This window comes from Giraffa tippelskirchi, chromosome 4 (assembly GCF_054371585.1).
Source record: "Giraffa tippelskirchi isolate mGirTip1 chromosome 4, T2T-mGirTip1v1.2.pri, whole genome shotgun sequence".
Lineage (NCBI taxonomy): Eukaryota > Metazoa > Chordata > Mammalia > Artiodactyla > Giraffidae > Giraffa > Giraffa tippelskirchi.
Window position 1 is genome coordinate 110,249,435 of NC_137278.1, and position 24,796 is coordinate 110,274,230.

General features: G+C 35.3%; 1 protein-coding gene across 4 annotated transcripts in view; it reads left to right on the forward strand.

Annotated features, from left to right (window-relative positions):
* NAV3 (neuron navigator 3) overlaps window positions 1-24,796 on the forward strand; it is a 375,406-nt gene that overhangs the window by 319,568 nt on the left and 31,042 nt on the right. For 2 of the 4 annotated variants that reach the window (XM_081483947.1, XM_081483948.1), the window contains 6 exons: window positions 275-358; window positions 10,192-10,303; window positions 16,300-16,421; window positions 18,103-18,275; window positions 19,849-20,002; window positions 21,438-21,612. In XM_081483947.1, the coding sequence (XP_081340073.1) occupies window positions 275-358; window positions 10,192-10,303; window positions 16,300-16,421; window positions 18,103-18,275; window positions 19,849-20,002; window positions 21,438-21,612 (820 nt within the window). Of the gene's footprint in view, window positions 1-274; window positions 359-10,191; window positions 10,304-16,299; window positions 16,422-17,400; window positions 17,422-18,102; window positions 18,276-18,541; window positions 18,608-19,848; window positions 20,003-21,437; window positions 21,613-24,796 lie in introns of all 4 variants that reach the window. The other 2 variants (XM_081483945.1, XM_081483946.1) reach the window with 2 other exon arrangements.

Below are 24,796 nucleotides of genomic sequence, written 5' to 3' on the forward strand. Positions count from 1 at the left end.
GCAAAATGATATTTGCAAAATATCATTCCCTTTCAGTAGTTGAACTCACATTACACGTCAGGACTGAAACACTGATTTTTAAGCTGAAGTTTAGAAATAATAGATGAAGATTTGTGTTAAAGGAAAGTCGACACTGAAAGCCAGCCATGATAGTCATAGTACTTAAAGAATAAGAATACCTGAAATTAAGCATTTTGGTAAAGTGAGGGGTATTCATCCATCCGCATAAGATTCTGACATTTAAGATATGTTGTTCCTTTCATTTTGTTCACAGGCTCATCTCGTAGCAGCTTTTGAAAAGAGTTTAGGGAATATGACTGGCCGACTGCAAAGTCTAACCATGACAGCGGAACAGAAGGTAAGTTCAGGAATTGCCATTGGGACTTGAAATAAGGCACCAAGTTGCATAGATGTTTAAACAACACCTGAGATGCAGCTCCTTAGAAATAATACTGAAAGGATCCATCCTAAGGTATATTGGGACTATGACAAGAGGATACCTTTTCTTTTCAGATTTTAATTTAACGACTTATGATTCAGATTAACCTATATTTGAGTGTGCGTGCACATGCACACACACACACACACACACACACACTCACATTCTTTCAAGGCAGTCTATTATTTTACTTCTGACAGGAACTTTTGAAAGAATACCAAATGTTAAGAAACAAGAGACTGGTTACAATATCCTAGGAATAATTCTTAACGCTGTTGACAAGAATTGTACACTGACAAGAATTTTCCCAAATTCATGGTCTATAAGACCAGTTGTAGACCATATTGTGGTCTGAGATACTCATGAAGAAGGCCTAAAATGGACGTTAAGGTCTTTCTAAAGTAAGGGGCCTTAGGTTCCAGTATCCATGGGACAAGGTACAGTCCTGTGTAATTGGGGAATAAAAAAGATGTGCTGGCATCTGGGGATGCTGTTTTTGAAGTAAAGCTAAGTTACAGCAAAAGCTTTAAAATAAACTTAAGGATTTTACAGATTGGAAGCAGGAGTACTTAAAAGAAAGAAACAGAGAAGTTAGTTCACAAAGGCAGAAACATCAAAAAGGTCCACGCTGGATAGAAACAATCTGCACACTTTCCACATGATGACCAGTAACTTACCTCTGCTCATGAATTTGGTGACCCTAATCTGAGTTCTTGGATGAGTGTCTAAAAAGTCTCTAAAGCTGTGTAGAAATATTTTTACAAATCACATATTTGTATAATGTGAGCAGATGTCCATGGTTTTCCTCTAATTTTCAAAGAAATACATAATCCCAAATTTTGGAAAATTTCATAATCAGTACCTATATCTTTCCATAAAGGATGGCTTCACTTTTGGCTTCAGTTCTATAAAGTATGGTTTGGCTTTAACGAACTAGCATGTGTTACTGAGTTTTGTCAGTTTACCACTTTTTTTAAAGTTAAAAAAAGGTGAACAGTTAAACCAAAAGAGAAAATCAAATATGCCTATAGATGACTGGTATAAATATAAAACTATATTCTGCTTGCCCTTATCTTTCATTTTCCTATTTCATAATCTATCCTGACCATGAAAGAGAACATCCTCTATCCTTGTCAAGTCTGTTCAAAAAGAGAAGATAACAAACTGCGTTGTCCATAAATATAAATTTTATCTTAATCTTTTGGGAGGATACATATTTACCATTTCACTAAATAATATAAGAACTCAGCAAACAGGATTACAAGGCCTTTTTTAGGGCAGCTTAGTGATAACGATTATAAATGTTAGAGTCCAGTAGCCTTGTTTAAATCTCGGTGAGGTCTGCCAAGAGCTCTAGAATCTACCTCTCCTAACTCTCAACTTTATCATTTTGAAAGCGGGTATTGTAATACCTACCTCATAGAATCATTATGAGGAATAAGGGAGATATTATAATGTATCACAGGCAGTGAATAATCAACAAATGTTACCTTTCTTGACATTTTTCTCCTTTTTTCTATTAAGACAATGTAAGGTAAACCAAATTCATAGCTAGCTATGTGCCAGGCATATTGCTAGAAATCATGGATGATATTTAAGTGTCAGTATCTTTAAGAAGTCAAAATTGATATATTTTGCCTCTGCATATTTCCTTCAGCTCTTTTATATTTATAGGCAAAATTTCTCATGGAAATCAGAGATATATACATGTGTGTTACTTTATAATGCCTATGAAAAATTTCTAAATATTTTGTAATATATCTCTATACTACAAAGAATTATAATTGTTTTCACATTATCCTTGAAGTAATATTGCCAAAATTGTAAAGCTTTCTCAGAATATATCATAATGTCTGCAATTGCCCTTGACATTTTTTAACTGAAAATGGAATGATTGCTCTTTTAATTGAAAGCTATATACCCACAAAGCAATGTTCATTTTATTAACATTGGGTTTTTTAACATTAACATTAGCATTATATTTTATTAACAATGTTTATTTTATTAATCTGAGATTTATAACTTACTTTTTTTCCAAAGTGGTTTTAAGAATCCTATAAAATTTATTGGGTTATGATATTACACAATTCAATGACAGAATCTATTGAAATCCAGTAGAGGAATGTATGAAACAAGGTGCTTGAGCCGAGGTAATTACTGCCCCAAAGTAGTGATTTACTGAATTGAATTGATCTCAAAGAAGCTAAGGCACAAAAGGAAATTTCTTAGAATGTGTACTTTTCATTTTCTGACCAGCAGAGCATAATTTAGATTGAAGAGACACACTTACAGACACTGAATTCAAGGACAAATTTATTGTAAAGCTTCTTAAATTGAGGTCATGAAATAACAAAAGACAAAACCACTGTTCAAATAGGCATTTCTCTAAAAGCTGAGGGCATAAAATTTAGTCATATTTCAGTAAAGCCATTTCTTCAGGGAGCTGAGATAAAAGGGCGTATTACTCTCTGGTGATCCAACAATCCTGAGGAAAAAAGAACAGATAATATAGAGCAGAGGTTTTGAAACTCTGTTCTAGAATTCCAAGGTTCCTTTGTCCATTTAGTCATTCACCAAAGTTATGTTGAACTTCTATTGTGTATGAGATACTGTTTTAGCTACTGAGAATTCAGCAGTGAAATACAAACACACATGCACACACACACACACATCCTAGTTAATAACTGGTTATAACATAAAATAGAGTTCATATTCTAGTACGTGATAGATTATGATAAAAATATAATTTCAATATGCATGATTTCAGATGAAGATAAGCACCACTGAAAAATTTAAAGCTGAGAATCAGTATGTACTGAGAAGCAAGGTGGAGTGCTAACACATGAGGAACTAAAAGCCAAGATGGTCACATGTATTGTCACCTAATTAACAAATAGAGGAACTGCACCAACACTCAAATCCAAGACTCCTGCTTCAGTGTAGGATTTCTAATAATCATATGGCGTTAATATCCTGAAAACTGTATCAAAATTTTAATTAGAAATAGCTCCCTTGAATAGTGTTCTAAGTTTCTTCCTTGTTTCCAGACGCCAAGTCACACTGATTCTCTTGCCAAATGTATGTGCCAAAACACTGCTTTTATATATGTGTAGCCTGGTTAAAAAAAGGAAAAGACATGTATGAATAACTCAGGAGACAGAAAATTATGAGGTACACTTAGAAATATAACAGGATGTTGCCCTGACTGTTTTCACAGAGAACCATTGCATTTTCATACTAGTTTATTTATATTATATATTTACTTATATTTTTATTTTTTCATTAAAGTATAGTTGATTTACAATCTTGTATTAGTTTTAGGTATAGAGCAAAGTGATTCAGTTATATGCAGTTATATAATAAGTTACATCTTTTCTTTTCTAAATTCTTTTCCCTTGTAGATTACTACAAAATATTAAGTATATTTCCCTGAGCTATATATAGGCCCTAATTGATTATTTATTTTATATAGGTAGTGTGTATATGTTAATCCCAAACTCCTGTTTTTTCCCGCCACTGCTTTCACCTTCAGTAACTATAAATGTGTTTCCTATGTCTGTGGATCCAGCCATAATAGTATTATAAAGTAAGTGGCACACAGAGGACACATGTCAGGCTCTGGGTGGATGAAAAAAAAATCAGGAGAGATGAAGGACTTTAAGTCATAGAGGAAGGAACACCATGGGAGTAAAGAGCAAGGAGGGAAATGAGGGGACACGTTGAGGGGAAAAGAAGGAGTGTGTAGGGAAATGTGGAACCAAGGCCTGAAAGATATCTAAGGAATTTGGTCTTTGGAAACAAGGAGTCATTCAAAGGTTTTTGACACCAGACTAACAGGGTAAAAGATAGTTAATGAAGGTAAAAATCTAACTACATTTCCCAGTAGTTTAACAGCATTTCTAGTAGTTGCCAAAAGATCAAGCTTCCCGGATAGTTCAGTGGGTAAAGAATCACCTGCAAGGCAGGAGACACAGGTTCAAACCCTGGGTTGAGAAGATCCCCTGGAGGAGGAAAGGGCTACCCACTCCAGCATTCTTGCCTGAAATATCCCATGGACAGAGGAGCCTGTCAGGTTGCAGTCCAAAGGGTTGCAGAAGAGTCAGACACGACTGAACACAAGACAAGATCCACATGTTATAGAAGAGTAAGTCTATAAATAGGAGTGGACGTCCCAGGTGGCGCAATGGTAAAAAACCTGCCTGCCAATGCAGGGGACATAAGAAATGAAGGTTCGATCCCTGGGCTGGGAATATTCCCTAGAAAAGGGAATGGCAACCCACTCCAATCTTCATGCCTGGAGAATCCCATGGACAGAAGAGCCAGGGGGGCTATAGTTCCTGGGGTCACAAAGAGTCGGACATGACTGAAGAGACTTTGAATGCATGCATGCACGCATAAGTAAAAGTAATTAAGATAATTGTCAATAATGTTTGCCTGTACAGTAATATTGTTTCTAGGTATTGTCTGATACCTACTGCTCAACAAATTGTAATGGTAACATAGTTTGATCAAGAATTTTACCTGAATTTCAGGTCCTTGTCCCTTGACTTGTACTTTTCTACCAAGATTCTTTAAAAGAATTAACATCTAATGTCCTGAAGCACTGTGATGAAACAGTATCTTTTCACTGCATCTAAAGTGGTACTAGCAACATAACAGCCTTGTCAGAATTGAAAAAAAAAAATGTCACTTAAATTATTATTCAGGATTTTATTTTCTTATGCTACAATAAAGGTATCAAAATGGCAAGAATTCTGCAAATCTATATTTTTATGAATGAAATTTTTATACAGCTACTGCTGTTTTGCTGTCCTTGAAAATTTACTAAGGCTATGTACTCACTGATAATTAAAAGACTTCCAAATCACTTCTTTATATCTAGTGCCAGAGCTGATTAGAACATATATTAAGGTGTGCTAGGTTAGTCTTGTTACAAGGTCAGAGCACAACAGAGGAATATATTTTTGTATGAGTATTGGAGCTCAGGTATTGATCTTTATGCTAAATATAATGTCTAGGGTTTGCTTATTCTCACCTCTGTGAAACTACTTTTTTGTATAACTAGATGAATAAACACTTAAATACTAAAATAGAAAATTCAAAAGCAACTCTCTGGAAATGGTTAACATAAAAGCTAAAATTTTAGTTGAATTGGGTATTTACATTAATTCCTCCTAGCTCAGGTTAAAATATTCATATTTAGAAATGTTTTTTAAAAATTTATCACTAGACTCAGAAAATGCATTCATTAACCTTTTAGGGTACAGCATAATTTGAATCCACAGATTACTTATAGATTCAAGTTACTTATGCTACTGGGGTTTGATGAATTCAGTTCACTTAGAACCAGGAATGGCCAGATTCATTTGGTAGAAAACCTCATGGTATTTCAAGACACACACAAGGGATTGGCAAATGGGACATGTTCAAAGAAACTATAGCTAGATAATGTGAAATTAATTGTGTCAATATGGGGAAGCAAAAGGCAGGTTTAGTGGAAAAATTTTAATAACCTTGCCTAGAAGTTCCGGTTGGTTGATAAGATTTGTTGCCAAGCTGTGGGATTCTCAACAAGGCCTGTCCAGGAGAAATTTGGAAAGAAGTCAGATGTAGTTAGGAAATTAGGTTGGAAAAACACCAAGCAAGGCTAGTATTATGACACAATATTTGATCATTTTATTTTGAAGCATTTAAAATCTGACCTTAATAACTTGTTTTGCCTCAGAAATGTGTACAAAACAGTTAATATTGACTCCATCTAACCTCTTTTACACAAGAAACTGTCATAGAATACTGAAATCTTACATGGCAAGCTTGTGTTTGAGGCATCATTATCTTGAAAGGCTCATTGTAGGTAAATAATAGTTTAGTTCGGTTCTCACATTTTAAAGTATCAGTTTTGAAAAGTGGGAAGTAGAAACAATATCCTGTCATATTCCCAAGACCCTCTGCAGAGTTGCTCTAGGCCCAGTCTTCTCTTTGATACCTAATGAGCGGAGCAGGAAACAGAAAATTGCTGAATTGGAGAAATAAGCTTTAAATTCATCTCTTGATGGTATATACGTTTTCCAGGTTCTTTCTGAAGGTTTAAAAGGGATCCTCAAAACTTAAGTATCTTCTATTAGTCACCTTTAAAATGAAAAGAGTATGTTAATATATTTCAGGCTATCAAAGAATTTTATAGTTGGGTATCTCTGGAACTCACTTCTAATTATTTTGCTCATTCACTTTCCCTACCATGGCCAAAAAAAAAAAAAACAGAAACCATAGTTGTACTTAGAGGCAATGTTGCAAGTTCCATGAATTATAGACATCTTAGAAAATATGTAGCTTAAAAAATGTGAAAAATCAACTATAATTATAAAGGGGAAAGAGGAACACTAGAAGTAAACTATTAAAAAAATTGCTGTCTCAGTGAAGTTTTGAAATGTTTTATATTCATTTCTATACACTTTTAAAAAGAGAGAAAGAAACTCACTTTGTTGCCACCCAAAGGATGTGATGCCACTGATTTAGCTATATTGAGACTTTTATTTTATAATGAATGATAAGGTTTTGATGTTTTTAGTATATGGCATCTATTTGATGAGACACCCTCTTGTTAAAATATACAGTAGAGTTGAATTGTTTCATCATTCTTTGAAGGGAAGAAACATCTGTTTAATATAGACCAGACATTTGAACAAAATCATTCCAACATTTACTGAGATAAGAACATACATCAGATGAAAAGATAAACTCTTAAACAGCTAACTACACTCAATGCATTAAATGGTCTGGACATATAGAGAAGGAACTTTTTCATTTTTCCTCAAAAGAAAACTCATGTCATTGTGTATAAAGATAGCTCACCGTAGTCCTTAAGGGTGAAGAAGGATATTCAAAGCACAGGAAGAAATCACATGGAAAGGCTCAGAGAAAAATATGTGCTAGTTTGAGCTATGGTGAGGGTAGGCCTCATTAACAGAAGTAAGAAAAAAGGGATTTTTCCAGATATGGAGAGATAACTAGTTCAGATTTGAACAGATTATCAGTGTCGAATTTAACTATTTTGTTTATTTAAAGTCAATGTGACATTTTATAGGTACTTGCTTATACTTACAAAGTTCTCCTGAGGAAGTACTGAGTTTGGCTAAACTAATTTTTTCATAGATGTTGTTTTCCCATATATATAATGAAAAGATTTCTTACGTAGTTATTCTTCCTTTGGGCTTACTGTGCCACCCTGAGTGATAACTACCATGCCAATAGCTGTTGTTTTTGAAAAGATACTTAAGATTTTAGAATGTGATCATTCTTCTATTTCATTAAACACAGTTTTCTGAAAAAAAATCAATATTACCTGAATATTCTACTTCTAATTTTAAAAAATAATAATTTCTAGAAGAGATTTCTCTAGAAAAGAATAAAATTTGAAATAAGTGAAATAAGTCAACCAACTCAAAATTAAGCTAAATTTTTAGACATTTACATGAGATTTAATTTTCATTTTTTCCTCTTTTAACCTAAAGGCAAATGTTTTAGCACTGTTGGTTTTAAATTCAAGTATGAAAATCTGAGTTTAATTAAAATTTAATATCCATGCTAGTTGTAAAATTACTTAAATTATGTGATTCATTAAATATGCACTATAGGTGTTCTTTTGTGAATATATTTCTGGTAAAAGCAGAATGAATTTCCAGTAAATATTTTATCACTTGGGAGATTTATTTTAAATGGGAAGCATATTAAATTTTGGTAAAATAATCTATTACTAGTTGGACAAGGGGCAAAATATAGATAGAACTTGGAGAGACTGAAAAAATATGATGAATTGGGTTAGATTTTTTGTCACAGTATTGGTAATTTTCACAAACATGTTCTTTTGCCTTTATGACAAATAAACGCAAGTGAAATTACAGTTAAATATTTGGGGATCCATGTGTGAATCCAGTCACTACTGATTTTCTATTATGAGATTCTTTGATTTATAAGGTATTAAAAGTCTATAAGAGGTTTTTTTTTTTTTTTTTTTTTAATGCCTGTCCTCTAGGAATATGCCAGATAATCAAGGAAAATAGATATATGAGGTGCTGAGTATCTGTTCTGAGCTTGGATATCATTTCAATTAGCACCATCCATCTTTTTTTGAAAAAGTGTTGAAGGCTGGAATAGCCGTTGGACATTCCCATGCATGAAGCTGTTCTCTTCAATGGCACTTATCATGACCCTGCTTCTTTTCATACATACTGGGAGACTTTAAGTAGGGATAAACTGCTTACCACTGAGTGAAGAACTCAAGTGCAGTTCTTATACTGGAAAAAATGATGAATGTCAAATATATTATGGAGGAATTCTCTTCCTAAGAGGTCAACAAGGATTCTAATTTTTAGGATTGCTATCACAGCCAGGGATACTCCTTGTTTTTGTGCTCCTGATGGAAATACCACGTTCGCTGAAACAACACTCCTGTTCCTGGTTGTTATTGCTGCTACTGTTATCTTATCTTCCTTAGAGTGAGTCCTTTATTTCTGGTAAAGATACTCATTTAAATAACTATGGATGATGAAATTTAGACAAGAATTTTCTTTGAGATATAGCTTAAAGTTACCCTAAATTCAGTAAGAAAATGGTGGTGGTGGTGGTTTAGTTGCTAAGTCATGTCTGACTCTTGCGACCCCATGGACTGTCCTCTGTCCATGGGATTCTCCAGGCAAGAGTACTGCAATGGGTGGCTATTTCCTTCTCCAGGGTATCTTCCAGACCCAGGGATCGAACCCATGTCTTCTGTATCTCCTACACTGCAGGCAGATTCCTTGGCTGAGCTACAAGGGAAGTCCCAATAAGAAAATAAGTGTCATAAAATTTTTATTTGTAAGCTTTTTAAATAATTTAACTATTTTAAGGACTATATGTTACATATATTTCTATTCAGTTTTTTAAAATTCCTGTATTTCTTTGGCTTGCTGAAGCTAGGTCTTTATACTAGGAATTTTATTTGCCTGAAAAGTGCCAAAATCTAAGATGACCTTGATATGATGGCAGTTTAATAATATAGCATTTAATAGGAGTGAATTAGGAATGAATTCCAGGTTTTGTTATTGAATATAAAGACTCTGTTTCCCAAATGCAAAACAGATGGGAAAACCTAAAATGACTCATTTGACAAAAACTCAGGGTTTCCAATTAACAGTACATGCAATCTGATATACTTTTGGGTAGTAGTAATAAGTTTGGTGTCTAAATAAGCAATGTGCTATCTTGTTTTAGGTCACACTGGTCAGCTTTGGGTATGTGCATGTTCAGTCGTGTCTGACTCTTTGTGACCGTATGGACTGTAGCCTGCCAGGCTCCTCTGTCCATGGGATTCTTCAGGCAAGAATACTATAGTAGGTTACCATTTCCTCCTTCGAGGGTCTTCCTGCCCCAAGGATGGAACCCTCATCTCCTGCATCTTCTACATTGGCAGGTGGATTCTTTACCACCTGGGAAACCCTCAGTTTTAGGTACCCTTTTAGAGAAATAAAGACTATTCAGATCACATTTGTAAGAGAATAACCAAAGCATTATTTTTTGATTCTCTATCAGATTTAGCTTCTTAAATTTACAAGTAAAAGGTTGTAGGATACACCTTAGAAGGTCAGCCAAGCATCCAGATCTCCCAGGACAGTAGCGCTACATAAAACCAAGCTCATTAGATAGTGAGCTGTGAATAAAAGTGGTTTGCTATTCTCTCTAAGTATTAAAGCTTCTAAATTCTGTTTGTTTCACAGGAGTCTGAACTGATAGAACTAAGAGAAACCATTGAAATGCTGAAGGCCCAGAACTCTGCTGCCCAGGCAGCCATTCAGGGAGCACTGAATGGTCCTGACCACCCTCCCAAAGGTATATTTAGAAATCTTGCCATTTTTTCATGCAATCTGATAGGCATCTATTTTTTATTAATTAGAGCAAAGCTGCTTTTACTCAGTCACACTGCCTTTAATAATATATGAAGTGCTATTATTCAGAATCTCAGAATTTAAGAAAAGTAGCCTTTAGTATCAAACTGACCTTAGAAATTGGCTCCTACAGTCGAACTCTTCTCTCCTCTTGATTTGGTGAAGTTGGGTCTAGAGAGGTTGGGTAATACATTCGTATCTGCCACTGAGCAAAACAAACCAGAGAAGGAATATGGGAATTTAGATCTTTATGTAAAAATATAGCAATCAGTATGGTGAAGTAGTGGGTATTGAGAGCAATTTCTCCTGTGTGGGGGCAATAAGAAATATTTTTTTTTTTTGCAGAAAACTTAAAAACAGTAAGAAAATGAACTAAAAGTTGATGTGTTTTTAATTATTATTATGCTTCAGCAGGGCTTTCAAGCTGCCTTAGTGGTAAAGAATCCACCTGCCAATGCAGGAGACACAGGTTCAATGCTTGGGTTGGGAAGATCCCTTGGAGAAGGAAATGGCAACCCACACCAGCATTCTTGCCTGGGAAATCCCATGGACAGAGGAGCCTGGGGGGCTACAGTCCATGGGGTCACAAAAGAGTCAGACCCAACTTAGTAACTAAACAGTAACAATGCTTCAACAATCTTAATGATAAAATAATATTTTTTGCCACCACCCCCACCCCTTTGATTGCCACTGAAGAAATACTCTGTGATAATGTCATGTCATTTTTTTTCTTTACATAAGTTCTACTTATTCTTAGTCTCTTTTAATAGCATTCAATATGCTCAACTCTCTACCAGCTGACAAATGCTTTCTTAAATCCTGAGTGCTCTGTCATCTCTCTTCCCTTTTCCAGATGAATTTTGGGAATGTTTGATAGAATTGTTCAGTGTCTTTAACAGCCGGTCATACTTCAGGCACTGGAGTGTGGTTTTTCTTTCCAATACTCCACCAAAACTGTTCTCTCCATCATCAATAAGGACTTATGTAACTCTAAATCCAGTACATTTAAAATTATTATTATATTTATCATAGATATAGCATTTGATACTGATGTCCATTCCATCCTACTTGAAATATTCACTTCTTCTGATGCTCATTACATGCATGTTCTTATTTTTCTATGCTTTTGAAACTTTCTTTCACAGTTTCTCTTGTAGATTCAGTTGTTTGTTGCATTTGTTAAATATTGATGTTTCTTAGAGCCCAGTCCTAAGCTCTCTTCCATTATGATTTTATACATTTTATGATTCTCTTCATCCTATCAAATTTTTATACAAGCTCATCTAATACTCTATCTATCATTATTGTTTTTGTGTTGATAGCTGTCAAATACATCTCTCCAGGGCAGGCTCATCTCTTGAGTCACACATCTGTAAACCCAGCTGCTAAAGAGGGAACTCTATCGGGTTATCTTTGAATGTATGTGTGGCACCTGAAACTCAGCATCTCTAAATTTGAACTTGTCTTCTTCCTTCTAAGACCTGCTTATGCCATCAATGCTCCTTTCTCAGTCAAAAGCATCACCATCCTTCCATATTACCAGAAATCCTCCTCTCCTCACTCAGTAAATCACTAAGTTCTGTTGTTCCCACCTCTTAAATATCTCTCATTTCCATTTCTCTGATCCTCCTATCAGCATTCCTCATCTCTCCCCTGAATTGCGACCACAAGCTCCTAAATAGTCTTCCTGCTCTGTGTCTTCCACCTCTGTGCCATTCTTCACACTGAGACCAGAGCAGTGGTCTAACAGTGTATATCTAACAGGTATCCCATTGCCTTTAGATAAAATACAGACTCCTTAACATGACATCGTCTCTCTTTGCCAGTTTTGTTTATTCAACAAGTGTTTAATGATCATCATTTATGTTCTAGATAGTCTTTTAGACCTTATGTCTTGCTTTTTGTCATTTCATACTTTAGCTATCCTAAACTTCTTTCAGTTCTTCAGAAGTTCTTTACATATTCTGTTTATTCCACCTGGCACTTTCTACAGTGTTTGTTCAGCATAAAAACTTTCTGAGATCTTGCGAGAGTTAGCCTAAACATACCTCCTTGGGGCTTCCCTGATAGCTCAGTTAGTAAAGAATCTGCTTTCAATGCAGGAGACCCCAATTCGATTCCTGGGTTGGGAAGATCTCCTGAAGAAGGGAAAGGCTACCCACTCCAGTATTCTGGCCTGGAGAATTCAAGGGACTGTATAATCCATGGGATTGCAAAGAGTTGGACATGACTGAGTGGCTTTCACTTCACTTTCACATACCTCCTTGACTCTCAGACTTTATGAAGTCCCTTTGTGATATGTTTTTGAAAATAACTGTAGTTCGCTTACAAAATTTGCATTACACTTCAGTGCCTTCATTTTTTATGGTCTACCTTTCCTGGTTGATAGCAGAGTGGTTTATTTTCTTAATACTAAATCCTGGCCATGTTGATGCCTTGTACATGAAAGGGGCTTATTCAAATTTTATAGAAAATATTAATATAATTTTTAAAAAGAAAATTTAACTTTTGGGAAAATAATTATATAAAGTGAGATACACTGAAATTTAAAGAAAAACTAGTTCTCTAGGGGCAACTTCTGTTAAGAATTTAGCAACTTTCCATGTGGGGGAGTTAATTTATATGCAGCATGGAAAATTACTGCATATTTAAAGCTTATCTTAGAGCTATAATAAAGCAGCTTATGTTCTAAATCTTCATGTTGTAAATAGGTCCAGAAGGGATTTAAAAAGGCTTAATCCCTTCTTTACCGTGGTGCAAGACACTGAAGTAAAACTTTCTGGAAAGATTCATTTTATTCAGGCAACAGGTAGCTTAATATATTCTGGAATTGAAAAATAGGAATTCCTTTGCTCAGATATGTGAGGGGGTGACTAAAATAAACAAAAGGATAATAGTTACTATACAAACTGGTCAAGAAAGATTAAATAATAATTTTATAAAGTTTAAAACTAACAAAAACAAATAGTTATAAATGATTGAATATATATGGATATTCAGATTAATATTAAGACTCAGTGTTACACTGAATGAATTGTAAGAATATATTTATTCAACAATTACTTGTTGATCACCTACCATATGATATACTCTCTATAAAGCCCTGAATATATAATGGTAAGCTAACTAGACATAGTCTTTCTCAACATTTAACTTTTAATCTTAAGGGAAAGCAGAAATAAAGAATTGTTGTGATCATTAGGGTAGCTGAATGTGCATATAAAACAGTTATAAGTTCTAAAATGGACAAGAATGTGTGCCATAGAGAGCAAGGGTACCAGAGAACCTACTCTGGTTACAGAGTCAAGAAAATCCTTTACCAGATAGTAACGTATAAGGGGAAATCCAAGGATTAACTGTCAAGGCAGATTTTAAATATTGAGAGAAAAGCATTCCATGAGGGTCTTAAGACAGAAAAGAGATCCGTGCCTTTATGGAACTGACCCCAAGAAGATAATGATCAAAGGTAAAATAAACTGAACCAGGTTGGAGGGATGAGTACTGACCAGATTACTTAAGGATTTGTAGCCCATATTTAAGAGTTGAATGTTTTCTATTCTTGTTCAAATGGGAATCTACTGGGAAGTCTTAAATAAGACAGTGATGGTAAGATTTTTCTTTAAAAAGATTTCTCTACCTATGGTTTGTAGAATGTTTTGAAGATGAGTTGGCTGGCTGTTCTTTCTTAGAGCAAGTAGGTGATGGTGATGGCTCCAACTAGAACAGTGACAGAGCAAAGGGTGGGAAGTGGAACATGAAGAATAAATAAACATATAACTGAAATATATATTGTTTAAAATAAGCTTCTCCATTCACTCAGATTGTTGGTATTCATTTGATTAATCATTCTTTACTGAACTCTGTGATGCTGCATGTACTCAAATACTTAACTCTAGAAAAGAATTGTCAGAGAAAAGTAAAATGCATTTTCTTCATCTTGTAATGTTATTGAAATTATACCCTTGCCAGTCTTTTTTGGAAATCGATCATAGTTTAACATAGCTAATACCTCCAAGAACTACTTTTTAACCTATCTTTAAACACTTTGGGATTAATTGAAGTCAAATATAATTTATTAATTCTGGATATAATGAAAACTCTGAAATACTTTAACTCTTAATACATCTGCTTTATTTGTAAAAGTCAGTTATGATGAGAAAACTAGCAAATATTAATCTTATTCAGAAAAGATTGTAGCCAAATGTAGCAGATATTTAAAACACAAATACCTACACATATTCTTTTATTGCTTATTCACATAATTTCCACATTAGTTGATTAAGGGATACTGTGCTCCTTTATTGTTGATGCAAGATAACACACATAAATACAATGATTTAGGTTTTGGCACTGGTAATGCTTTTGGCATGCAAAAACAGTAAATGTTTTCATCATTAAAAAAATATATACTTTTAGACCAAATTCTAGGGATTCTTAAAAACAGCTATTATATTTTTCCCCTCCTATAAGATTTTCCAGCACGGTTATTCTCTTAATGGAAAAATCAAAGAACTCATTGATAGGTATGTATATGAGATTAAAGATGGAGATATATATATGTATATTACCCACCCACACATATACTTATTGTACGATTTCAAAGTAACCAGTTAATGTTCCATTTCCATCGGTCATTTTACTGTTAAATTACTTTGCTGAAAAGTTTTGATTATATACTATTATTTCTATGGTAACTTTTTGAAAGCTATATTGTAATTTCTGACATCTGATAAGTTCCACTGAGATTTTTTTTTGCTTGGCTAATCTGCATTGATTCCAATTAAATATAACAGTAAGAAATGGCCTAAAAGAACATTTGACCTTAAAAATAATTTTATAAATTACTTGTGTTTTCACTAACTCTTAAGGTCAGCTCACTATGAGTAGAAATAATTTAAATTTTAATAATTATAAATAAATTTTATAAGTTTGTTGTATGGAGTGACTACCTTCAAAAAGTGATTTAGTATCAAATAGTGTCCTTTTCAAAATATCTTATTAGCTAGAGAGAAGTTCATGCTTTTTAGGAGTATATAGAGGTCATATTACCTGGCAGTTAGTACAATAGATAGTAGGATCCGTCTAAGACTCTTTTTCAGCTGTGTTACTGCAAGGAAACTTTAGTGATTACACTCATTTCAGTGTTTTGCTTTAAGGGTAAAATTAGATGCTCCCAGAGCAAAGTAAGCATGCTAGATGCTAAAAGCTAGCTTTATTATTACCTGTTACTATTGCTACTATTACTCTTCCAAGTCATGGGCTGGGATTAGATGTAATGGGAGAATTACACTGTCTTAAATATGATTTCTATTTAATTCACAAATGAAGTCTACCTAGATTCTCTCTTGTGGACTTTCACCCCATTGGCTCTTTGACCATGGTCAAGGTACTTAACTTGTTTGCATTTCAGTTGCCTCATCTATGAGATGAAGTGCTTAGATGACTCACAAGGTTTGTTTTGGCTCTAACAAGCTATGCTTCCATGAAATGGAAAGTTAGTACATTTGGCTTCGGTAGCTTTATTCAAAGGACAAATATGAAAAAGACACAATTAATTTTCATGCCATTATGAGTTTCCATTTACTCCATGGAATATATCGTTGAGATAAATGATTTTCTAAGTGCTGCTTGATCTAGCTATTCAGTAAAAATCACTGGCATAGCATTTAATTTTAGGACAAAACTCAGAATTCATTAAACTGCCAATGCTACAGACTTACCTGAGATTCCCACTGAATCTTAATACAGATAACCTAATTAATTAAAGCAAATAGGGTGATACTTTTTTAAGCTTATACAACTAAAACTGCATTGAAATGATCTATACAAAGCTGTGCTGACTATTATTAGAGAACTTCCTCTCAGAAAGCCTAAAAGTATTATTTGTTTAGATTGAATGTCTTGATGAGTAAATGTGACTCTCTCTCTCTCTGTGGCTAGATCTCCGCATCAGAAGACAGCATTCCTCTGAAAGCGTTTCTAGTATTAACAGTGCCACAAGCCATTCCAGCATTGGCAGTGGTAACGATGCTGACTCCAAGAAGAAGAAAAAGAAAAATTGGGTGAGCTATTAGCATTCATCTAATTCAGAAGCTTATTGCTGCACAGTGAGGCAGGATTTTTCCTTTGGGGCTTTAGCAATTCACAGCAGTTTACAGAGTCTCATTCAAGTGGCTGACCCCTCAAATTCTACACTCATCAACAAGTTCAGGGCAGCCTGGTGCTGAAGAGCAGACATTTTGGAGTTGGGACTAACTAAACTTAGATTTGAATCCCAACTCCGATGCTTACTTTTTGGCTCTTAGGCAACTTATTTCACCTTTTGGGGAGCCTAAATTTTCTCGTTTGTAAAAACTGGATAATTAATACTGACTTTACAGGGATATTGTAAAGAAAAATGGAGTAACATCTATAAATAAATGGCTCAGAGCAGGGCCTTATTGTGAAGGTGAAGATGATGAAGAAGAAAAGGATGATGGTGATGATGGTGGTGGTGTTAGTAGTGATCATGATGGTGATAGTCGTAAAGACGCTGATGGAAGAAGAGGAGAAAAAATAGAATTGGTAAAAGCGAATGAAGAGTCCTTGCAAACTTCTCCACCCCTTGCATCAACAGAGCTTATAGTGTGAAAGTATCACTGTATCAGAAATCAGCTATATATAGTTTCACCAAAAGAACATGGGAGAATATAGAAATGTACTTTAAAAGAAGTATCCCTTGTTTGCTAGAGACATAATTTACGATATAAAGTATTGCTGAAAAACTGAGAGGAAGATGCTACCACTACAAAATGTTTAAAAAATAATGAAGTAAAGGATTTCTTCGAATGCCATGAAAGAAAAGTAAATTTTAAATAAGTAGAACTCTTGATGAAATCCAAAATGAAATTAGGAAAGGATTTTACCAGAGTGCTTTCTGTAAATAATGAGAGAAATATCTTTTTTGTTTTAAAAAAATGTTTATGCAGGTAATATTTTAAAATACTGATCAGCCTTCATTCCCTTGATTTGTAATTCCACACTCTTTCATGTTTCTGCAAGGTGAACTCTAGAGGAAGTGAGGTGAATATAAACCGTGGACAATTTGGCATGCATCTATAAAAACACCCACCCTTGGCATGAATGCTATTCATTTTGGCAGGAAGCTTTTATACCTTTTAAAAACAGATTACCTTGTTTGTCTTTTCTTTGTGTCTTTTCATTTTAATCTTCAATTTTAAAGAGAAGTAAAACTACTTTCTGAATAGCGCTGTAGGGCGTACCAATTCTGGTTTTGCATAGTCTGGGAACTGAAAATTTGAATAGAAACTCACAATTAATGAAGTGTTAGGTGATTTGATTTCATTTTGCTTTTTAAGTTTATACTGTCAGCAGGCCCTGACTTGACAGTAGTGCTAAAGTGGCCATTTAAAACAAATTGCCTTGAAGAGAGGAGCCTTCTGAAAGGCGATCCCTTCAAGGTACTTCGTTTTAAATGAGTGCTCTGACAGCCATGCCCTTGTCCCTGCACTGTTTAAAAGCCTTCCATGTTTGCGCTGTGCTGGATTAATACAAGAATAAAACAGAAACACAAAACACGGTATCTTTTTTTTTTATCAGAGATACCGTGCTGCAGCTGTTAATCCTTTGCTTATACATACTGACCCCAGGCAGTGGCTAGGATGGCACCTGCAAACTAACGGCCCAGAGCGAGACGCCCCCAGTGCAGGTAGACAAGGAAGGTAATTTCTGTCCTTCTTGCAGCTGAGAAGCTCATTCAAACAAGCCTTTGGGAAGAAGAAGTCCACCAAGCCTCCTTCCTCACATTCGGACATTGAAGAGCTCACTGACTCGTCCCTTCCAGCATCCCCCAAGTTGCCCCACAATGGGAGTGACTGTGGGCCAGCCTCCATGAAGCCCTCGCAGTCCGCCTCTGCGTAAGTCACTCCCTCTGCAGCACAAGGAAGAATCTCTTAAAGACAACTTCAGGCCAGGCCCACATGTGTGTTCTAAATGGAACCGCAGCACCATCTCTGTGTCCATTATTTCCAGATCTTCCTTAGAATAGCAGACAGCATTCATTTCTCTTCTGTTTTCCATACATTAGAACATGAATGTTTCTTGATCTCATTCTCCCCTTTTCTAAGTTATTATTTTCACTGGCATTCGTCCTTGTATCTATCTAACTGTACATTAAATGCAGGTCACCCCTTGTCTGGCCACCAAAGAAACGGAAAAATGGCCCTGTGATCTACAAGCATAGATCCCGGTAAAATGGAGTGTGATGCATGAAAACTGCTAAGATCCCAGTTCTAACCTAAGCATTGTTCACTCCTGCTTTCTCTAAAATCACTCGCATGTGTTTCAACAATGACTACCTCCTCTGCCCCCCTGTTGTGGAAGTAAAATTTTGTTAGCTTAAGCCAAACTGTAATCCATTTTTCTCCAATTGTGTTAGATAATCTAGCATAACATTTTTTATAGTATCCTACTATAATGTTATAAGAAAGAATAAAACATTTAGAATGTAAAACATATGCTCTGATAATTTTCTTTGTTCTGTATACTATTTAGTTCAGATTTTCATGTGTGCCCGTGACAGCAGCTCCCCAGAGCTGTCATATACAGCAGGGCCACAAATAGAACCATTTAAGACCTTGCACACCCTATATAATTTCCTGACTTAGAAGAACATAGCACTATCATTTTGTGACCAGCAACTTAATCCTCATATTTTAAATAGAAAAGATATTCATTAATATAAAAGAAATTCTTTTGACACATTTCCTCCCTAGCTGTCTACAAAACAACAACACAACAACAGTAAGAATGTAATGGATGTGACCTTCAAGCAGCCCCAGCTAGCCTGCTTGTTTGTGTTGAAACCTTGCTTCAGTTTCTTTAGCTGACCTCCTAAATCAACTGAGCCGACCAGAAGGATTATATAACACTCACTCATTATTTAAATATCCAAAACTAATCTCCCTGATTTATTGTCTACAATATTTATTTTGAAGTTTTGTGGTTACCTGAAGATAGTATTATGGCAAATAAGGTTATTCTTTGCAAAATTTTATAAAACTAGAAATCAACATTTTAATACATACTAACTTTGTTTTAAACAAATTTAATATGTTGCAAATAGAAAGTTAAGTCCCTTGAAAAAATGGTTGAATGAGATGTAATAATACTCTGACTTTCAGCCCCATAAATATCAGCAACAAGGGAATTTTGAGTATCGGTTTCTATACAGTAAAGATAGGTTGTTTTTCAACTTCAAAAAATAGAGATTAAAAAAAGAGAGAGGCAAAGGCCTACTCTTTTCAGTTTTGAACTTATGAATGTATTATTGTTTGCAAAACTCTTTTTCCTTTTCTCTAGGTTTTGCCAGCAGCAAATAATCTCTGTACCTGCTGGATAATATTGCAGTTCAGCTTTTAAAAGAATAACTGCCTTTCCTAATCCTCTGGCTTCCCCAACCGCTGATTTTGTGCTTGTTTCTTTCTTCAGGATCTGTGAATGCACAGAGGCTGAGGCAGAGATAATTCTGCAGTTGAAGAGTGAGCTCAGAGAAAAGGAATTAAAATTAACAGATATTCGACTGGAGGCCCTCAGCTCTGCACATCATCTCGATCAGATCCGGGAAGCCATGAACCGGATGCAGGTTGGTCTGTAAGCACCTTCAAGGAATGAACAGGAGAGATTTAAAATGCTGCTTATTCTCTTCTCTCAGTTATTGTAAAAGCAAATCTCACATTTAAATCCCTTTTGGAAATGCACTCTTTTTATTTAATCTCCGCAACTCCTTTCCTAATATCAGTTGGAGAATTTTGTCAAATCCAGGTTTGGAAATGGGAGTGCAAACTGGCTGGTTGCACTCAAGGACCATTGAAGGCACTTTTACTAGTGATTGAATTGGCTGAGAGCTAAGTTTTCAGAGAAAATACTACAACCCTTGCTTCTTCATTTTCCCATGATTTACCCTTTGGTATCTTTTTCCTATAATTTTGAAATCTGACTTTCAAAACACCTTTACCTATTTTTTATTGAAAAACAAATGAAATGAGGAAAGGACAGAAATATAACACAAGCTTTCTAAGTATGAAAGTAAAAGTGATGTAGAATGCCATCTGTAAAAGTAAAGCTTTTGTATGTCTTGGAAGGATCCGAAGGCTAAATTCAGAACCAGTCTGTGCTCAGACTTTCATTTTATTATTATCAACCAGTAATCACTTGGTATCACAGATGACTGAAACAGGAAAAGCTCGTTGCCAAGCAGATTCCTATACCTCTGATATATTCATCAAAAGGCTTGTGTTGTTTTTATCAGTTTGGTGCTCTGTTTTGAAGGAACAAAAACTTTTTCAGACGTTAGCTAGGATTCTGAAGTGATGATTTTAAATCACTTCATTTATATTACTTTTGTTTTACTGTGGTTTTCAACTCTCCCTGAATTCATAGTATTATGAAGGGCATTTTATTCTATGAGATATTAATAGCATTTCATTAAATTTTTTAAAATTTTATTTAATTAAAGCATAGTTGATTTATAATGTTGTATTACAAAGTTTCAGAAGTACAGCACAGTGATTCAGTTATATATATATATAACTGAATATAGATAGATATAGATACATTCTTTTTAGATTCTTTTCCCTTATAGGTTATTACAAAATATTGAGTATATAGTAGGTCTCTCTGTTGGTTATCTGTTTTTATATATGTTGTAGTGTTTGATTCTAAAATGAGAAATGGAATGACCTCTTCAATTATGTTATTCTTAATTCAGGTGAGACCACATCCTGGAAAACTCCTCAAATATATGATAGATTAAAAAAAATTTTTTTTATTAATTTTTATAAAAATCTTCCACTGGTCAATGTATCTGTATTTGTGAATATCTGAATATGTATATATGGGAGACAGAGAAAGAGACTTACTTTTCCTTCTTTGGAAGGAAATCTTGTTTTCATAATTTATATTTATTTAATATCTCACCACATTAAAAAAAACACACTGATTAACACTACTAAAAGAGTTGATACCATTTTCTCTTCAAGTTAGTGCCATGTTTTCCATGTTTTCCAATTTCACAACAGAATGAGATTGAAATACTGAAGGCTGAAAATGACCGGTTGAAGGCAGAGACGGGGAACGTTGCGAAGCCTGCTCGGCCTCCGTCTGAGTCTGCAAGTAGCACTTCCTCCTCCTCCTCTCGCCAGTCCTTAGGACTCTCATTGAACAATTTGAACATCACGGAGTCTGTTCCGTCAGGTGATTTTGTGCGCACATTGCCTGATTCAAAGCATGCCTATGACTTCACAAGCCTGGACACCTCGAGTTTGGAGATGCTAGCCCACCGCAACTCTCACCCATTCCCTCTTCAAAGCATTAACATCCTAACTCTCAGTGATAGCCCTTTTTCCTTATAAGTTTATTCTGTCATTATCATTTTAAAAGAACATTCTGTGTAAAAGAGTGAAACGACTTAGAGATATTGTTTTCATGTCATTTTTTAAAACAATTATCTGTGTTTGAGAAGTACTTCCTCCAGGATTACAGATAGGATGAAGGAGTAATATTCTCAGTGATGATCGTTCGTACTCATCACTATATAATCATAACCCCGTGCAATTTGATAGCGTTTTAAGTGTAGGATGCCCATTTACAGGTGTTTTAAGACCTATTCCTAAACTCGACTAGGTGATCCTGCATGATGCAGCTTAGGGAGAATACAGTGCTGCTCTGTCACCAGACTACAGCTCTATTAAACTGTCATCAAACAGACGAAAAGGAAACCCTGGATTCCAGTATTGTGTTCAGAATAAGGGTGCCATTTTAGTCAGTTGCAAATAGAATTATATAACATCAGTTCAGTTCAGTTCAGTCGCTCAGTTGTGTCCGACTCTTTGCGACCCCATGAACCGCAGCACACCAGGCCTCCCTGTCCATCACCAACTCCCTGAGTCCACCCAAACCCATGTCCATCTAGTCGGTGATGCCATCCAACCATCTCATCCTCTGTCGTCCCCTTCTCCTCCTGCCCTCAATCTTTCCCAGCATCAGGGTCTTTTCCAATGAGTCAGCTCTTCGCATCAGGTGGCCAAAATATTGGAGTTTCAGCTTCAGCATCAGTCCTTCCAATGAATATTCAGGACTGATCTCCTTTAGGTGGACTCTTTGGATCTCTTGCAGCCCAAGGGACTCTCAAGAGTCTTCTCCAACACCACAGTTCAAAAGCATCAATTTTTCAGCGCTCAGCTTTCTTTATACTCCAACTCTCACATCCATACATGACCACTGGACAAACCATAGCCTTGACTAGACGGACATTTGCTGGCAAAGTAATGTCTCTGCTTTTTAATATAACATAACGTTGTCTTAATATCTGATGAACTATTCAGTTATAAAGTATAACTGCTCCTTTAATTGAGCACACACACACAGCATTTAATCATTTTTGTATACACAAAAGACTTGGTTGAGAAAAGATTTACAGGAGGATCTGTGGTGATTACAAAACACAGCCACTAGATGACGCTTGAAAACCAGTAATATACATGCTCCTGGGCAATTTTAGATCCCATGATAGAACTGAGAAACTTCATGACTTGCCTTAATTACACTAAAATATAGAAAACAAAGATAAGATGAAAACAAAAAACACAAACAGATATACAACAAGCTGATATTGATAATATTTTAATAAATCATATATCTTGCTTCTAAAAGGTCAGAATTTGTAAAATTCTACTAATTATATCTTCCCTTCATGGGATAAAATGAATGGCCCAAATGCATACTTGCTTTCTTATAAAAGGTAGCTGAAAACTAAAAGGTAAGTAGGAATTCCCTTAAGTTCATGAAAAGAGTGTTTTATACCATTTGGCAGGGATTGGGGAAGGAAAATGAATTCTGAGAAAACACATCAAGCAAAAGAAATATTAGTACCGGTAGCTCAGCTGGTAAAAGAATCAGCCTACAGTGCAGGAGGAGACCCCGGTTCAATCCCTGGATTGGGAGGATCCCCTGGAGAAGGGAAAGGCTACCCACTCCAGTATTCTGGCCTAGGGAATCCCTATAGACAGAGGAGCCTGGAAGGCTACCGTCCATGGGGTCACAAAGAGTCATACAGGACTGAGCAGCTGAGCACAGCACAAGAAAAAACAGATGTTATGAACTTATAAGTCATTAGGTCAAATAAACCTATAGAAATAATAAGGTAATAACTTGAATGTATAAATTGTCCATGAGGTGTTATCATCCACATTCTTCAAAAGATGGGGAGAAAAAAAGAACAAAAGCTTTAATCCGAGAGTCCTGAGCCGCATCCTATATGTTGGCTTGTCAGTGATGAATTTGAGAGAAGTGAGGTAGGATCCACACCTCATGGCAGTCAACGCTTTCCTACGTCCTGAGGCTTCACCTCATAAGGGTTAGTATCTTACAGGATGGCTCAATGGTGGGATTTTATGGCCTGTTACATGATTTTGTTTTAGCCCAAGGAAATATGATTATATGTGAAGGAGGCAAATTTAGTACTGAAAGTAGTTTAGAAAGAACAGCTATATAAAAATTATACTACAACTAATGTCTAGGGAAGACTAGGACTCATAAAGATAAATACAAAATCAAAGAAATTAAATTTACAATTTCTGTGTCCATGTGATGGCCATGATTCAGAATTTGGGACAGTTTGGTGGGGGGAGGATTTTTTCTTTTTTAATGTGCTTCATAATTACCCATTTCATTATTTATTTTAGTATTGTATTATTTTCTTCCCTCAGTTATTTTTTAAATGTGATGCTTGTGTCTGAACTGGCAAAAAATTAAATCACTTGACATCACTTGACTAGGAGAGCTTTTTTTCCCATCACTCTTGTTTAGTGGGCTCAAACTTGAAACTCAAAAGTGCTTTTATGCTGGGGCTTTTTAACAGAAAAGCTTTCTAGAGTACATGAATAATTAAAAAAAAAAGAAGTAGATTAGATAGAGGACAATTGACAGATGTCCAGTTCCTGAAATAATAGTGCATGTTCCATGCATCCAGTGAAGACAGAGGTATGAAAAAACCTTTATTTTTCTTGTCAGAATTTCACTTGATTGGAACCAGAATGGCAAATCTTTTTATTCTTTTTTTCAATATGTTGACAGAGGACCATAACTTACTTTCAAAAAAAACCCAAAAAACCAAAAACAAAACACAAACCCTCTCTCAAATTGGCTGTTATTTGTTTTCCCTTGGAGCTGTTTGCTCAGGTGACCATCCCGTCGGTGTACCGATGGGGAGACCCAGAGTGAGCCACTGTGTTCTCCAACTGTTAATACAGGAGTTAGAATAGACACACGGAGAAAAGGAGTAATGGTTAGAACAGATGAACTCACTAAATACTGAGGGTAAAGTGCTTTATAGGCATTGTCTGTTATGCTCTCAATAACTCTGCCAAGCTGATGCTTT